The sequence below is a fragment of the Acomys minous genome, assembly GCF_964271855.1.
Source record: "Acomys minous genome assembly, chromosome: 7".
Taxonomy (NCBI): Eukaryota; Metazoa; Chordata; class Mammalia; order Rodentia; family Muridae; genus Acomys; species Acomys minous.
In genome coordinates, this window is record NC_140488.1 from 101,292,115 (window position 1) to 101,311,369 (window position 19,255).

General features: G+C 38.2%; 1 protein-coding gene across 6 annotated transcripts in view; it reads left to right on the plus strand.

Annotated features, from left to right (window-relative positions):
* MID1 (midline 1) overlaps positions 1–18,751 on the plus strand; it is a 345,415-nt gene extending 326,664 nt beyond the window's left edge. For all 6 annotated transcript variants that reach the window (XM_084789911.1, XM_084789914.1, XM_084789913.1 and 3 more), the window contains exons 8-10: positions 1,795–1,956; positions 7,492–7,699; positions 14,757–18,751. In XM_084789911.1, coding sequence (XP_084646037.1) covers positions 1,795–1,956; positions 7,492–7,699; positions 14,757–15,105 — 719 coding nt within the window. In that variant the 3' untranslated portion in view covers positions 15,106–18,751. The remainder of the gene's footprint in view (positions 1–1,794; positions 1,957–7,491; positions 7,700–14,756) is intronic.
* The last annotated feature ends 504 nt before the right edge of the window (positions 18,752–19,255 follow it).

Consider the following 19,255-nt stretch of genomic DNA (forward strand, 5'->3'; position numbering starts at 1 on the left):
GGTTTCATTAGATTCTCAGGGACATGAGACCACAAAAATAAGAAACTGTTTCCTGAGAGTTGGGTGAGGTATAAGTTGCCTAAAGATCAAAGGATCTAACTCTTTGACTTGCAAATAAACCAAAAATGAAAGACAGGGAGGTGAGTTTGGAGCACCTCAGGAAGTAAAGGGGTCTGGCACTCTCCCAGGGACTAGTACCAAGAAAGGAAACTTCATGACAGCCTTGTCGCCAGGGAAATGGGAAAAGGTTCTATTCCAGTGGAGATTGATGGGTGGAGAGAGGAAAGTTGGGCCTGATACCAAAAAGAAGTTTCTAGCATCAGTCAGCTGCAAAATAAAATGGGCTTCCTTTTTCCTACATGTTCTTCCAAGCCTCATAAATCCTCAGCCTCTTTCTCAGCCCACATCCTGTAGAATGCAGCCAGAAGAACAGCCCCACTCCGCTCTGGGCCAGTAATCCCAAGGATGCATGCACCTGGTCAAAACTCCTATAGATACTTTCCTATGGTCCACACTGGGCCCCAAGCTGCCCATAAGTACTGCTGCCTTACCTTCTGAGTCCATACTAATACAGGATCGCTTTTATGTCTCTTTCATTGGAAGTTGGATGGAGTTGAATGAACTGTGCTGATTTTACTCCTGCTTTGACCTAATGATACAGCTGTTGTCTTAAAATAACCACTGTTGTGGTGAAACAATGGGATAAAAAACAACTTAGATAGGAAAGGGTTTAATTTCACTTATACTTCCACACTGGTGTTCATTGAGGGAAGTCAGGGAACTCAAGCAGGGAAGTAACCTGGAGAAGGCAGGAGCTGATATAGAAGTCCTCCCTACTGGAGTCCTACTCTACTGGCTTGCACATCCTGCTTTCTTATAGCACCCAGGACCACCAGCCCCAGGGCATCACCACGCACAGTGAGTTGGCCTCTCCCATCTCAATCACTAGTCCAAAAATGCCCCCATAGACTTTCCCATAGGCCAATCTAGTGGAGCATTTTTGCAATTAAAATGTCCTCTTCCAAAATGATTCTAGCTTGTGTCAAGTTGACATAAAAATAATCAGAATAGCTTCTCTCCATCTCTCATTTGTTGAAACAAACAGACTGTCTACAAAATGTTACTCCTATGGCAATTACAGTGATGCAGTAGACCAACAGAAATCCCCAAGCCAATTCTTGGAACAAACACAGTGTCATTTGTGGTTGGCCTTTCGTATGACCAAACTCAAAACCAATGGCAATATCCTTCCTTTTTAGAGGGAGCAACTGCAAAGGCACTTTTGCTTGAATATGAGAAAGAGAGATGTAGGAAGCAAAACACAATCTACTGTGTTGAAGAACTCAGCCTTTAGTTAGTACATACATCATATAGCTTCACCATCTGTGAATCTCCAAAGTCATGAAAACTAAGCTCGAATGACCAGTGTTATTCAAGAGAGGGTAAGAGAGAGTGGGATAGATCAGTGATGACTTTTGTTTCTTTCACATAACCCTTAATAACATATCATGTGCATATTCAGTGCATAAGATCCCAGGAAAAAATTTGCTGCACCTGTTCACACAGATCAGAGTTTTAAATATAAGCATTTCCAGTGGCTTGTCCAGATGGAACACTCAAAGGGAACATATAATGCAGAGTGAGTTCTCCATATCGATAGCACAGTAAACACTGATTTATTGGTTATCCTATATAAAAAGGATATGGAGAGAGCTCTCTCAATATTTATACTTCAAATAACCTAGAACTCTGCAAACATTGCCTGAGATTGTACCTGTCTTCTTGGCTTTATAGGTCTGTGTAACTCGGCTGATAGCTGGATGATTGTGCCCAACATCAAGCAGAACCACTACACTGTTCATGGCCTACAAAGTGGCACCAAGTATATCTTCATGGTCAAGGCCATTAACCAGGCAGGCAGCCGCAGCAGTGAGCCTGGGAAGTTGAAGACCAACAGTAAGTGCTGTGAACCCAGCTGAGCTCTCATCTCACATTTGCTTGCCGCTTGGCTAACAGTCCTTCCTGCCCTTCTTTTACTTTCTCTGTATTAGGCCTCACTGACAGGCTCAGAAAAACAAGGAAAGAGCCAATGTAAAGTCCTGGGGTTCCCAGCAGCTAGCTCTGGGTTCCAAAGTTGATTCCGTGTCTTCTAAGCCATGTGGCCATTGACTTCTCCACACATCATTACTCTTGTTTCTTGAGAAAATAATCCTGGAGATGTTCTTATGAGAAACAGAACAGGTACTTATAAGGCCTGAAACAGAGCAGGGTCTCTGTATAGCGTAGATAGGATAGTTTCCATAGCAGAAAATAAGTTCATAACTCTTTCTTCATAAATTCTTTATTCTGTTCCAAATATCTGTCTGTGTCTATAATTCTCAGTCAGGGGCAATTCCATCTTTTCTCCCATAACCCTGGTCTATGTAGCATTTAATAATATTTGAAGACATTTTTTTCTGGATTGTCACAACTGGGATGGGTGCTGCTGCCATCAAATGAGTGGAAGACAGGCATTAGGAAACATCCATGGTATACAGGACAGCTCTCTCCACAGAGTGATGCAGCCTATCCTGTGTCTCATGGTTCTGTTGTTTTCTTTTTGCTGTCACTGTTGCTGTCTGTCTACATGTGTTTTGTTTTATCCTCTCTTCTTTCTTTACATCTTTTTGATCTAGAAATATTATGTTATATAACTGTGGCGCCATGTCATGGGGGTTGTCAGTCAACAGAAACAATTAATGAGTTTTCAAAAGGAGTTCCCACTTAACCATATCCTGTTTTCCCAAGGCATAGTAACACATGCATTGATCTTAGGACAATAGAGGATAGAAGAAGAGCACTGGATTAGGCATGAGAAAGCTAAGGTCCTGCCACATGGAATCTATGTGGCTGTAAGACTCATTTTTAAATTATCTTAAACAAAACCATTTTATTTTGTGATGATCGATTCCCAGAAAACCTATAGCCATTACAGAACATCATCTTCCCCTAGTGTCAGCATCTTATATGACCTTGAAATATTTGTTACAAGTAAGAAGTTAACATTGTTGCATTCCTTTTGCCTAAGCTCAGATTTGATCATGTTATCTTTAATGTTCAGTTCCTGTCTCAGGGTCTAGTCTAAGAACTCACATCATATTTAGGAGGTCTTTGGCTTTTTCTCATTTTTTAAAAAAGAAAGTTTTGGTTTTTCTCTTTTAAAGTGGAAATATTTAGTTCCATTTATAAGCTGTCAGAAAGATAAATTTGAAACAATTCCAAGAACATGCCTGTAAAATTATGCCATAGTTTGTTAAAGCTACATAGCACATGGAAATGAATGTATGCATACTCCAGTCAACAGCTTTTTGCTTACAATTGAGCATGCATTTGATCGTTCAAGAACTAGTGGAGTTTCTAGTAGGTTTTAGACGTTATACAACAGGCTTAGGATACTATGACAATATTCAACTTCTTCAGATGTTCTTCTCTCAAGGTATTTGGAGGCTTTGGGGAAGACAGAACATAAAGCCATAGTTATCATTGCATTTCTGAAGTCTGTAATGGCAGTAACCCATGAAAGTGCTAGATATTCAAAAGAGTATAACCCTTCATAGCCATGGTAGCTTTTAGGGTGAGGTAAGATTAAGGGATATGAGGAAAAGGGAGTGTTCCACAACAAGGGAACAGCATGTACAAAGGGCCAAAGAAAAGCAGATTATGTTGTAGATCAGAAAAGTAATCAGCATGGTAAAATAAGATATAAATCGAGAGGATATCTGAGCCTGGAAGCTAAGGACAAAGACCATATTGCAAATCTAGGCACACCAGAGGACACCTATAAACCCAACACTCAGGATAGTGAAGCAGGATCCCAAACTCAAGACCAGCCTAGACTTTGTAATAGGACTAAGCCCAGTAAAACACACACACACACACACACACACACACACACACACACACACACACACACACACACAGAGAGAGAGAGAGAGAGAGAGAGAGAGAGAGAGAGAGAGAGAGAGAGAGAGAGAGAGAGAGAGAGAGATTTCAAAAATAAAAAGTAGCCATGCTTATTCTCATCATCCTGTAATCCTAGCTAGAGGAAAATTCCAAGTTCAAAACCTATTGGGAAATTCCAACTTCAAGGCCAGTTTAGTCTACAGAGTGAGTTCAAAACCAGCCTGAGAAATTTAGTGAGAACCTGTCAGATATAGCTTAGGCTATAACTCAATGGTAGAGTGATTGACTAGAATATGTGAACCCATGGTTCCAACCCACAGTATCACAAAACAAAATAAAATCAAACCAGATGGCACATCCATTACGGATCATGAGGCAGCTGACTTTTTTAGAACAATGTTTGAGGGGAGAGAGGTTGACAGGTGACAGGTGTGTATGATAGAGGCTGGATGAGGATTTGCAAAACTTAAAGCTCTGTTGTTACATTGTGGTGTGGTGAGTGGATTAAAATAAGGAAGACTGAAAACTGGGGAACATGTCCAGAAGTTATTACAAGAGATGTCCAAGCAAAAGAACAGTAGCCAGGATAAGGTCATGTCCTCAACAAATGGTAACATGATTGTTAATTACCTTCTTAAGCTAATTTGTCTTCATTGAAGCCAAAGCCTTAAAGCTGGTAAGAATGGGCCATGGTTTGTTTGTGAAAGGCATCTGTGGCCCAGACAGAATTGGCTCAATGAAAACACAGGGCTTGGGTCCCACTGAAGCTGGCAGGCCCCTGCTGTGTGTGTGTGAGTGGCTGAGAGAGAAGCAAAGGCAAGCAGAACATTGCAGGCAGTTCCTGCCCATTTCAAGCCCTATCTTTCTGAACATTTTGCTATTCATCATTAGCAAGAGGCCAAACAATACTCGGGCCTATGTAAATGGTGAGCTCCAAGATGGAATTTTTCCTGCTCTTCCCATTTTTGTCAAATTATTTTTACTCATTCTTTCCCTTTAAAAGAAATGGAATGTTTTAAGAAAAAGCATGTCTTATCCCTAACGGTTGCTGGCATGAATGTCCCTGGAGACTTTTTTTTTAACAAGACAAGTTAAATTTAAACTTTGAATTTTAAACTATATGTATAATCCAGTGGCCTTTATAATCTTTGATAGTCCCTGCTACATTCTCAGACCTTTTAAATCAGGCTTATGTTTTTTACTTTAAATTTATTTATTTATTTATTTATTCTTAGTATGCATTTACCAGTTTTATATCCATGTATAAGTTCCAATTTGGAAGTTTAAGATTACCATAACACCAAATGATACATTTAGAAATATATTTAAGAATTTATCAAACATCCAATTCAAACATTCATAAAACACTGAAGGTTTCAATAAGATACATAGCAAAAATTCTTCAGAGAATTTCAGATATGAATACTGTATTTACATCATTCTTCCTCTTTCTCTTCTCCTTCTAATTTCTTCCACATCCCTCCCACACCTTCTCAAGTTCATAACCTCAATTCTTTAATTATAAATTTACACACATACACACACACACACACACACACACACACACACACTCACATACTTATAAATCCCACATGCTAAGGTCATTTAATGTTATCATATGTGTTTAAGGCTAATCTCTTTAGAACATCTAACCTATTAGAGGGCTTGCCCCTACAGAAGACTGGTTCTCCCTTTCCCAACAAGCATCAATTTTTGTCTGTAGCTCCTTTTCTAAGGTTGAATCCCTGTGAGAATTCTCCAATCCACATTGGCATGTCAACTGGCTTTACTTTGATATCTACAGATGTATAAAACAAGAATAAGTAAACTGTATATAGTTCAAGTGCCAAATCTGACTACCTACCTATATTCATAAATAAAGTTTTATTTACATATAAAGCATGCATGGTCATTTATCAATTTGTGACTTCTTCCTCACTAGAATGACAGAGTCACAAAAGAAACCACATGGCCTATATAACTGAAAACATTTATTTTCTTACCCTTTGCAGAAAAGCTTACTGGTCACTGACCTAAAGGCCAAAAATTTGAGGTTCTGATGTTATGTTTAGATTCAAGCAGCACCACCCATATTTGAGTGAGTACACAGTGCTTTGTGGTGTCTGCAGCCCAAACATGCTTGCTTACAGTCATATTTACCAAGCTTTTTCCCTATGATTTCCTGGGAGCTGCATACTAGGTAGAAGGCATATTCCAACTGGCTATGAAGTTGGACAGTGTGGCATTACTACCAATTAGTAATATGTTTCCTGCCTTTAAATGTCTTGTACCCTATGTGGTATCGACAAGTGGTACTCAGAACCAATCCTGAAGTGGCCAAGAAATAACAGCTACGTCAAAATGCTTATAGATGGCTCTGCCAGGATCTTTAATGGTGAGCCTTTCAAAAATGCAAGCGTGAATAATGAAAGAGAAATGTATTATATGTATTAAAAAATCTAGATATAGAAAACTTAGGCATTACAGTCATTTTCCCCTGCTTTTGTGACCTGGACAATTTTTTTTAATTTTTAATATTTTTTTCAAATTTTTAAATGTGTAGTTACTATAAGAACTTAAAGAGTTGGCTTTGTTTTTCCTTTTATTTTTTGTTTGTTTGGGGTTTTTTGGGTTTTGTGTTGTTGTTGTTGTTGTTGTTTTACTTTTCTCAAGCTCAGAATGATATGTTTAAGCGTTTAGAATACTCTACATTATGATGTGAAATCTTGTTTTGTTTGTTCTCTGCTTCAGAGTCTGTTTAGCACAGTTGTATCTTAGGCTTGATTAAACATAGCAGTCCGTGAAAATAAGATCTTCATTTTTCTCCTCTTTTCCAGGATGTTCTTCAGCCAGGATGCATGTATACTGGGATCTCCCATGCATTTTGTTTGATCCTTGTTCATTCTTTTGTTAAATGGTTATAGAGCTGTACTGGACCCCTTTCTAAATAGAAACTCAAGGAAGCATAGCCATACTCTTATTAATCACTACTGTTCCTAGCACTATAAAGAGGTGCTGCTGCTTAATTATGTCTTGCACATCATAAAGACTGTAAATAAGTAAATGTATTTAAAGTTGTTTATAAATCTTAAAGTGATACTAAAATATAAGCTACTGTTTGTGGAAGGAAGTATAAGTCAAGGCTTCTTTTAGACATTGCCCCCTTATTTGTATTTCATGTATATGGGTATTTTACATACGTGTATCTCTGTGTACCTGTACATGCCTGATGCCCAAAGAAGTCAGAAGAGGGAATCAGATCCACTAGAACTGGAGTTATAGTTGTGAACTTCCATGTGGGTGCTGGGAAGCAAACCCAGGTCCACTGGATGAGCAGTTAGTGCCCTAAACCACTAAACCATTAAGCTATCTCCTCATCCCTTGTTTCAGACTTTTAAATCTGACTGTGAAGATAGATCATTTTTTATGTTTCAATAAAGAGTACCTTTTCCCTTCTTTTTCATTTGTGAACTTGTTTCTAAGATTATTTGTTATGGTCAAATAAACAGTACGTTATGCTTCTTTTTTTGTTTGTCAACTTGTTTCTAGGTCAGCCATTTAAACTGGATCCCAAATCTGCTCATCGAAAACTGAAGGTGTCCCATGATAACCTGACAGTAGAGCGTGATGAGTCATCATCCAAAAAGAGTCACACACCTGAACGCTTCACTAGCCAGGGGAGCTATGGAGTGGCTGGAAATGTGTTTATTGATAGTGGCCGACATTACTGGGAAGTGGTCATAAGCGGCAGCACATGGTAGGCAGCTTCTGTATAATTTCCTGCAACTTTAAAAAGGCACATACTATTCTGTACCTTGTCAAGGATATGAATTTAGAACTAGCATCTATTCTGAAGAACCAATACCATAATGCTACATAACACCAAAATCAGTGTGACTTCAACAGCAATCATTTATTAATGCTAGTAAATACATATTTGTGGGTTAACTGATAAGGATTAGTCTCAACTGGGTTTATATTTTAAGGTACAGGTTGTGTCTAGATCTGTCCTGTATCTGTGCTCCCAACACTACAGAAATACAACATGTTATTACAGGCCTGTTATCCCAAGCAAAGGCAGGACAAGCTGGAGTTCAAGGTCATCCTTAGGTACATAGTGAGTGAGTTCAAGGGCAAAAGGAAAAAAAGTAATTAATGTCATTCTTATTTTGCAGATGAGGTGACTAAGGCATGGTCCCAAAGTCATAAAATTCATAGTTGGTAGTTACAAATTCTGTGGTCAGGGGTCGAACTTTTAACTAGGAGCCCACAAATAAAGGAAAAGAGAGTTAATGTCTTGATTTTACAGGCCAGGAAGTTTTTGTCCCAAGTACTCAGCCCAAGGCTGTTATAATAGGAAAGCAGCACAGACAATGCATATAGAAATGGGTATGACTAAGTGCCAATAGAACTTCATTTGTAAAAACAAGGGGCCAGAGTTGACCCCTGTTTTGTAGTTTGTTGATCTCTGCTTTTAACTGGCATAGTATGTCATTACTCCCTGAAGGGTTTTGAAATGTTATAATTATGCTTTAGAGCATGAAGTAGGGATACAGTATTTTTTGGACCATAAGATGCACTTTTTTCCCCAAAAATTAAGGGTGGGGGGAATTAGGGTGCACCTTATTGTCCAATTGCTGTTTTTACTGTTTCTCTTTGTTTTACTGCTCTAAAAACTGGGTGTGTCTTATGGTCAGGTGTGTCTTATAGTCTGAAAAAATATGGTAGCTGACATGAAAGTCAGAAGAAGTTGTGGAGAAGGGTTCAAACAGGAGAGTGAGGAAGATGAGAGAGATGAAAATGACTAAAATTCTACTATAAATTCATTTTAATTTGAATCTACACAAATAATGCAATGTGCACAAAGTGCACGTGGCTGGGTACAAATCAACCCAAATCTAAGAAATAAGCTTGCAGTTGTGTCTATACCTCACTCTCTTTATGATGGTATCTGTATTAGCCTAGCAGAGTTTTTCATCTTTATTATCCTCTGGATTCTCTTTGCCTAGACCTTCTACTTCTTCCGAGGCTGTGGAATTCACTGGCACTTGAAATTTGTGTGTGTGCCTTTGTGTGTGTGTATACATATGGATGCCAGCTGCTTTCTAACTGGCTCATCACCTTATTTTTTGAGACAAGTTCTCTCACTGAAACTAGAGTTTAAGGATCCAAGTGCAGATATATATATATATATATATATATATATATATATATCTGCACTTGGATCCTTAAACTCTAGTTTATATATATATATATAACCACACCTAGTTTTTTTTCTCCTTTCTTTTTAAAAATTTGATTAAGGGTGCTGTAGAGATGTCTCCATGGTTAGGATCACTGCCTGCCTTTCCAGGGGACCAGGGTTCAGTTCCCAACATGGACATGGTAGCTCATGGCTGTCTATGGCTCCAGTTCCAGGGGATTTGACACTCTCACAGAGACACTCACTCAGGCAGACCACTAATGTACATAAAATAGGAATAAATAATTTTCAAAAAATAAAATTTTAATGAAAATACAATTTCATTTCCCCCTTGCTTTCCTCCTTCCTGCCTCCCCCATGTCTGCCCCTCTTCTCCCAAATGGGGCCTCCTCTTTTGTGGCTACTTTTAACCATTATGAGTGCATGCGTGCGTGTGTGCGTGCGTGTGCATATGTGTGTGTGTGTGTGTGTGTGTGTGTGTGTGTGTGTGTGTGTATGTGTGTGTGTGTATTTCCTGCTGAGTCTTTTCAGTGTTGATTTGCCTATATGTTTCTGGGGCTGATCACATGGTATTAGATAACCAATCAAGTGGCTCATTCCTGGAGAAGATTTAGCATCCTCTCTCAGAAGTTAATTGCTTGTAGCTTTTCATTTATGAGTTGGACCCCATGAGAGTTCCTCCATCCATGCTGTGATGTTAATGTTGTTGAAATTGTGAAGGTCTTGTTTTGGTAGCCATGTTGTTGAGATTTCATGAATATAGTTTCAATGGCATAGCTAGCTGTTTACATGGAATCTAGACAATCGAGCTTGAGTTCTCTGAACTTATTGAACCATTTCCCCAGACTGGCACTTGAAACTTTGAGCTGTGTTAAGGCAAGATAAAAGCACAAAGGGAAATAGAGTTCATGTGCAGAAAAGCAAATGTTTCTAGAAAATTGATGTGCTGTATTTATCTGATATTTTTGGAATCTAGTGTCTAAATGATTATAACCCCATTAATAATTATTTGTGATAAATGATACCTGATCATTGTGATCTCATTGCCATTAATGAATAGTGTGGAAAATTTCACTAGACCACTTTAGTTATATAAACACAGATCAACATTACCTTTAAAACACCCTCCAGATGTCCAAAGTAACTCATGGGTAGGAAAAAGAAAATCTGTAATTAATTGCTACTCATTGAGTCTTTACATACAAACCTGGCAATAGAAAAAATACCATAAAAATACGATGTAGAAAATAGTTTCACATTTCCTAGAAGGTAACAGCGAGGAATTAAATACCTGTGATATCTTAACTTACAACAGTTAGTGTCACGTATATTTTTTCATGAAATATGTGCTTGATTTTAAATGAACATGAACATTATGATCCCCATTATGTAATGGGGTATGTTAATATTGCTCTAAGAAACACAGCTTTTATGCTTTTTAATTTATCCATGTCTCACTTTGCAATGCAATGGAACATTACATTCTGCCTGTACCTTTCAAGCTCAATGGACATCTGTATGTAGTTTCACAGATTAATGATAGTATAATGGTATTTTCCTTTGTTTAATGGACTGTACACTTGGTTATTTTCTTACACTCAAATGCTGTTAACATGTACTTTGTGTTAATGAAATGGTGTTAAAACTAAGGCAGTAGTAATAGGTGCATACTAGCATTACTAGTAGTAACACTAAGAATCAAGAGGGCAGCATGAGATTTCTGGACTGTTCTAATCTTAACTTTCTGTTTTTCTGAATGAAGTCAGCCCTGCCTACTGTGGCTATTTCAAAGGGTTTGATAGAGGTTCAAATCAGAAATAAACATTAGAGTTCTTTCATTTAAAAATTGTATGCAGCATTAAGAAGGCAACAGTGCAGTCATTGTTATTTGGGGATGCAAACTGAGGTTCCATGTTACCTGGAAAATGAAAATAGTGTCTTCTATCTACAGAATACATCTTCACAGAACATGATTTAAATTACAAAATGCATAGCATGAGGCTAGGAATATGGTTTAGTTGGAAAAGTGGTGCCATGCCAGCAGAAAGACTTGAGTTATGATTACCGGCATCTGTGTAAAAGCCAGTCATTGGGTGCACATACCTGTAATGTTAGTATGGAGGTGAGAGAAAAGAGACAGGATTCCCCAGAGATCACTGGCCTAACAGTCTAACCAAATCAGTTAAGTCTAGATTTAGTGAGAAAGCCTGTCTCAAACAAAGTAGAGAGTAATAGAGGGCAGCATCCAATGTTAAACTCTGACCTGCACATGGATCTGAAACTAACTCTCTGTCTCCCTCTCTCTCTATCTTTCTGTCTCTGTCTCTCTCTGTCTCTGTCTCTCTGTCTCTCTCATTCTGCCTGTCTTTGTCTCTGTCTCTCTCTCTCTCGTTCTGCCTGTCTTTGTTTCTGTCTCTGTCTCTCTGTCTCTGTCTCTCTCTGTCACACACGCACACACACACAGTGGTCAGGGCAAATATTCCAAAAATATATTGTTTAGCTCTTGGCAAATAAACAGAAGTCATTCAAGGACCTACAAAAGATAAAGGAAATGAAAACCTTATGGAATACCTGGCAGGGCTGGGAATCCAGGGCAAGTGTTTATGGCTCCAGTTTATGTCAAAGCAGGTACATCCTAGAGTCCTCTAAAGCTCATCAAACCTCATATCCAGTGTTTGCCATTCAGAAGCAATGTCCCCAACCCTCTTACAACTTCCGGATCCTGTGCAAGGATATTGCAATTATACAGTCTAATTCAGACTCAAATGAAAAGGGGGCTTCTGGGTAGTGCAAGCCAGAACTCTGAGCAGGAGATTGACAAGAGGGGGGAGAAAGTGCGGCACTGATTAATAGAGCAGCTGCCACACTGATTTAATGGATTACCCATTACATCTTCTTTAGTTGTGGCTGTGTTTTTGTTGTTTGTTTTTTGAGATAGTTTCTCTGTGTAACAGCCTTGGCTGTCCTGGACTCACTTTGTAAACAGTATCCTTGAACTTACAGCAATTTGCCTGCCTCTGCCTCCCTGAGTGCTGGGATTAAAACCATGTGCCACCATGCTGAACTTAGTTATGGCATATTTTTTAGACAGTCTTCTCTCTTAAAGTGATTGTATTTTAGATTCAAAATGTGATGTTCTTTTTAAAAATGTTATTGTTAACAAAGACCAGTGAAGGGTTTTTTGTTTTGTTTTTGTTTTTCTGCTCAAGGTAAGATAATATATGTCAATATTCTATTACAATTAGAAGCCAATCATAATGAGAAGCCATTGTGTGGTTTCTGCTCTAACATATTAAGCATTGATCTTGGGGTTATTCACTCTTGGCTAATAGTTATGTGTTTAGCTTATTATAATAACTGTGTAATGTTTTAAGTATTAAGGGCATGTCTCAGTTATATAAAAAAGATTAAGACACTGAATATTTCAGGAAATTTCTTATTTTTGAGTAGTAAGGAGAAATATTTAGAATAACTCAATAACTGTCCCGTGAATTTTAAAATGTTTTAAGGAGGAATATTTAGAATAACTCAATAGCTGCCTGTCCAGTAAATTTTAAAATGTTTTTATTAATTCTTTTAGAATTTCATACAATGTATTTTGCACTTAGACCCCTTTCTTCAACTCCTTCCATTACCCCATTATCAACCCTCCCATTCCTTCCCACTCAACTTTAATGTTACTTCTTTTTTTTCTTTCTTCATTGAAGCCATAAGATTTATTCTTAGGGGATTTTGTTTGTCTCTTTGTTTGCTGTGTTTTTGTTTTGAATGGTGTGTGTATCTGTCTGTGTGTCTGTGCGTCTCTCTCTCTCTCTCTCTCTCTCTCTCTCTCTCTGTGTGTGTGTGTGTGTGTGTGTGTGTGTGTGTGTATGTGTGTGTGTCTGTCTGTCTGTCTGTCTGTTTGTCTTTCTGTAGAAGCCAAAAGAGGATGTTGGATCCCCTAGAGCTAGAGTTGCAGGTGGTTATGAGCAACCACATATAGGTACTGGGAACCAGACTCTGGTGTTTGGAAGAACAGTATTTGCTCTTCATATGCCATTTCTTTAGGCATCTCAAAAATATCAAAACTTTAAAATGTAGTATTAAATATAATAAAAAAAAGTCAGTGATGAATTGCGCAATTTTTGGTGAGAGTAATACAGTATAAACTATCAACTATACTTGTGGCCTTTTGAGTCATCCTAAGTTTAAATTCTGATTTTGATTATTAGATAGTATGTCCTTGGGTAGGAATAATAAAATAATACTTACTGAGCATTACATGCTAGACATTGTGATCTGGATTTAAAATGAATTTTTCTTGAAGTTTTTAACTTGAGGACATGGAGACTATAATTGCTCCTGTGCTATGGATGAGACATAGAGATTGAATGATGACAAAAGACTTAACCTCATAAGTGGAAATCATTCTCCCACTTGCCTTTGCCAAAGTACATTCAAAACCATGGATGAATGGCAGCTATGACAGCAATTGAAAAGTTGAAAGTCTGTTGAATAAGTAAGCTTTTATAGAATCGTGCTTCCCAGTGTGGCAGCCTTGCTCCCCATATGTATCTATTTAAATAAACTTAATTAAAATTAATTCATTACAATCAGGGCTGATGGCTCAAGTCCTACCACTCAGAAGTCTGAAAACAGAAGTCTTTTGAGAGCCTGAGGCCAGTCTAGGCCACAGTGTGAAACTGTGTTTTAGATAGATAGATAGATAGATAGATAGATAGATAGATAGATAGATAGACAGATAGACAGACAGATATGGTTCCATACTTAATGCTGAGCTTATATGTTGATAATCCCATGGAAAAATGAAAACGTTATTAACTGAAATTTTTTCTGAAGCCTACCCTCATGAACATCATTGCTCAGCCTGGCCTACCTTAAATGTTCCCAGATCACTTACAGTGCCTTCAGTCAGGCTCACTCCTTTAGCACAAAGCCCTACTTGTAATGAAATCTTGATTATCTTATATACTTTATTGTCTTCAGTAGCCTGCAGTGTATGGCATCAGTTGTTTCCTCACCTGATGCCCAATATCATGCAAAAGTATGGCACTGTGTATCACAAGCTCAGGAGAAGATCCAAACTCAAAGGATGATTTTGCTGACAGTACCTTATTTTTATAAGGTTTTTTTTTTTTTTATAAAATCTTGCATCCTAAATCATGAATTATATATAAATTTAAAGTTGATTTCACAGGTTCACCAGCCACAGTTCCAATGCCCAGTAGCTATATGGGGCTTCTGTTGACCATACTCAACAGAGAGAAAGACTTCAATTACTACAGAAAGATCAGGATTGATCAGCACTGGTTCAGAGAATTTAATGTACGGGCATTAATAAAAGGGAAACAGAGCAGTAAAATGGAAAGCCAAGATTGTCTGGTAACATTGAAGCTGAAAAAAAGGAAAGTAGGCCAACACACTGGTCACCTTCCACCTTTATGTGTCTGGAAAGTATAAAGATGTGTATTTAGATTAGATTTAATTACTTACTTAAAAGGAGTAACCAGGGACAACAAATGACATTTTAAAAGCCCTTGTGGGTCACAGAACAAATTTTACTCGCATGCAATATGACTTATTGTTTTTATCACTGCTCTTGTCTCTGCAGGTATGCTATTGGCCTTGCATACAAATCGGCACCAAAACATGAATGGATTGGGAAGAATTCGGCTTCCTGGGCCCTCTGCCGCTGCAACAATAACTGGGTGGTGAGGCATAACAGCAAGGAAATCCCCATTGAGCCAGCCCCCCACCTTAGGCGCGTAGGCATCCTGCTGGACTATGATAATGGCTCCATCGCTTTTTATGATGCTTTGAACTCCATCCACCTCTACACCTTCGATGTGGCACTTGCGCAGCCCGTGTGCCCCACCTTCACTGTGTGGAACAAGTGCTTGACGATTATAACCGGTCTTCCCATCCCAGACCATTTGGACTGTACAGAACAGCTACCTTGAGCACCCAGACCAGAGTAGCCCTGAGAAATAACAAAGGTTGAGGCCACTGTGTAGGGGATTGAGAAACTAAGGCTTCAAGAGTGTGATGAACTATCCCCCAACTTGTCCAGAAACCAGATCAGATAGGGCTCCAAATGGGAGATTTCCTTCCTTTAACTGTGTTTTGTATTAAGTATGGGCTTTAATAATTTCTTTAATTTTTTTGTATTTAGAGGAAAATCTATAGATTATTTATAAAAGAAACATAATCTGGATTACAGCTCTTAGGAATCACTTGGTTTTGCCCATTAAGAAGCCCATAAGTTTCCCAGCCCTTTACCAGTTTCATTTCCTTCAGTCTATGGGCTTGCAAAAATCTTTTTGTAGATTTGTGCATTTATTCACTTTCTTACATTCTGTTTCATACTGAGGCCATGCTAGGTCCTGTTACTTAGAATAACCAAATATGCAGCAAAAGTAAAAGTCATTTTGAATCTGGTAAGAAAGTAAATGGACTTCCTTATGCTGGGTTTAACTGTGATATCAAAAACTTGTATTGGATCAAACAGAATGGGGAAGAAGGGAAAAAGAAAGAACTAACTTTGGGGCTCAAGTTTAGCCATGACTCATGGGATGATTTTGGGAAGAAAAAGGATTCTTAAACCTTTGGTCATATATTAACCCGCTTCTCCAAGGCTTCGACTTTTGGGCTAATTATCATGAATGAGATTACAATTGTATATTGCCATTTTGAATTCTAGAGATGATTTTAAAATTCATGCTGATTTGGGTTAAATCAAAAGTAGAATTCTCTTTTATGGTATAAAACTGTTTCACCTTTCCTCTTACTAGTTATTTTAGGCCTGTGAAATGTTTTCACTACGTTAATAGGTACCCTATTTTGCCCTTCTACAAATCCATTTTTCTTCTCTTTCTGGGTTTACAGAAATTGACATGGCCTGTCAAATAGCAATCCCGCTTTCAACTGATTTTGTTCTATTGGATATCAGCATGTGGCCTTGAACACTATCGTCTCCAAACATAAGTCACCGAAACCAGTATTTATAAGTAATGATAAGACACATGACACAAGTCCTAGTTACTAGTATACATGCCTCTAAAGTTACAGTCTTTTAGTAAGCACATTTTGAAAGATGTAGACATCCTTGTATATTCTAGTATAGTTTATCATAGAGTTGTAAGAAAAAAAATTCAAATTTACAGTTCCTACAGAGGAATCTGCTAATAGAACCTGCTAATCAAATTTCACATAGAATTCTTTTCATGCTGACCTGATATACTATAATGGTCTCTGAATTGTGACCTTCTCAGGTGATCTTTGGCATGGGGCATTGGCACGGGTTCACCTTGACAAAAGGCATGACCTCTATAAATGGTTTCAATCGCTAAAATATTTATCTGGGCCACCACATCAGCTAGCCATTGACTGAAAAGACTAGTGGATTGAGGCATTAGTTTGGGTGATTTTATTTTTCATCAAATCAACCATTTCCCAGAAACAACTCAATACACTCTCCATTTAAGTATCACATGGTCACAATTGATGTGCATGCCAATCTGGACTTCACGGAAGACAAAGCCAGTTTCCTGTATCTTTCTGTCCCTTCCCTGGAAGATGCTGTCCTTTTTCTTAATGGATAGATTTTATATATTTACTATATTATTTATACCCAGATGGATATTTTGATAACAACTTAAGACAATTTCACATCTTAAAAATAGACACCTCAGTGGAAAAAATTTCATCTTTCTATAGCAACTTATTAGGACTTTTTTGACAGTATAAAAATGTGTCTTTGCCTTCCCTGATTAAACCGAAAAGGTTGTCTTGGTCATTTTTATGTACATTTTGGGTAACTGGATAATAGATATTTTAATGCACTTTGTACACTTACAGGTTCTAAACAAAAGGGTCTAAAACTCAAATTCTGAGTTTTTAAAAACTCATGGTCTCCAGGTAACAATAAATGCTACAGTTTGCCTTATGATGTTAACATAAAACAGTTACAATCAGGACAGTATTTCCATGAATATGTTTTTCAGTATAAAAAGGTTACTATTCAGATTTTCACCACAAGCTGTTGAGGGTGTGTTTTGGCTATTTTTGTAAGGATAAGACAGATTATGTTATAAGTTTGTTTGGAAGTCTTACACTTGGCTAACTTAAAGACATTGTGGATGTAGCAGTTACTATTTCCAGGTTGTCATATTTACAGGAAAATATGTATATGGTGAAAGACCACAGTGTTTAATTGCTGTAATGATGTAGAAGAGATTTCCATGTCGATTTTTTTAAAGTCTAAAAATACATGATGTAAACATTTGCTGCAGTATAACTCTGCATTTTCTTTAAATGGTCTGGGCCACTTGCAGGAAGCATTCCCATAGAGGGGCAAAAGAGATGGCAGTGCCAAGTAAATTAGTACAACAGAACTGATGAGATGCCAACAAAGGCTCTAAAGGCTTGGCACCATGTGTATGTGAATGTCTCCGTTGCCAAGCACCCTGAGCGCAGAAAGGGCCTCAGCTTGGTCTCATGCTTACTTTTCACCATTATGAAATTCTTAGTGCTTTTTTAACACAAGGTTATCATTTTCACTTTGCACTGGGCCTTGCATATTATGTAGCCAGTCCTTGGAACAGGACTTCAAACATGGTACTGCTCTTCCTAATGGATAAAGAGAAACATGGATCTAATGTTGAACATTGGTTGTTGAAACTTACTTTAGATTCATATTATTCAAGTATGAATCTAAATGGTGGATGAGGGTGGGTGTAGGGTGAAGATTTTGTCTCCAGCTTTAAAAGAAAGTGACTTCAGAAAGTGACTGCATAGATAATTGTTTCTTTGTGTGTGTGGGAGCAACCTAAACACGGACAGACTTTTCTTATGGTACTGATATATGGACCTTGAACTTCCTGAGGAATGAGCCAGAGCCCTCCACGCAAGATGGATTTCTATCTCAACTTCATGAGCACATACAAATGTCTGCAGAGACATGTGCCCGCCTGTTCAGGGCATCTGGTGCTGGGGAGCTGACATCTGGTCTCTCTGGTAAAACATCAATGGCATGCAGAGACAATGACACTAGCAAGAGAAATGTTTTGAAAATAGTGCTTCTCATCCAGGTCTTGATTTTGCTACCCAGGAAGACATTTGGCCATATCTGGAGTCAATTTTGGTAGTCACAAGTTGGAGACATGTTGCTCCTGGCATCTGGTGGGTACAAGTTAGAGATGGCATTAAACATCCTACAGTGCACAGTGAAACTCCTCGCCAAAAAATGATGTCTGGTTCAAGATGTCAGCTGTGTCCTAGTTTAGCCACTCTTGAATGTTTGCTTTTTTTTTCAGGGACAAACAAACAAAAAAGGCACGGCAGTCAATACCTTCACAGGAGTGGCACCATCATCCTCAAATTATTTACAAAATACAGAAAATCTGAATTCTAAAGCAATCCAAGGCTGTGTGAATACAAATTATTGAAATAAGTGCTGTGATCGGTGATCTTGGTATAGAAATGAGGTCTCCTTGTACCAGCACAAATGCAATCCCTGGTACTTGAGTCAACTGCCAAGCCCCTCAATCTGGAATCTCTTCTTGATTTCTGTTGCTTCCTTGTTCAAAATAAAATCCTTTTGTGGCACCCTTGCCTGACTTTGTTTCCTTTCACCATTTTACCTTTTCACATTCATGACCTTCACAAACAGTTATTTGGCTTCTACTTATTGCTACCACTATTTTATGCTATGCCATTTTTGGACACCTGAAACTGTCATATCCACTATCCACCCTTCTCCATCCAAAATATGGTTACTGTACAGGAGTGAAACTACCCTACAGGAAAATGTAAAACACAACGAAAGCAAACTCCTTAAGGAGTGGAATCCGAGAGCAAAGATTGTTTGAGTCACATCTCATAGGGGTGATAGAGAAGAGGGGGGAAGTGAGTGTCAGCAGAGAAACAGTGGTCTCAACAGTGTTGTCTGCAGTCATCTTTCCAGGTGTTTCATAAGCACATAGGCATGCCAGGAACCAAAAGAACTGACTTTTGCATCTTAGAGATGCAAGCCCTTTTGGTCTAGGTTACTGCTAAGCAAAATGAGTTGCACAGAGCCACAGTATAAAGACCGTCAAACACTTGTTGGAA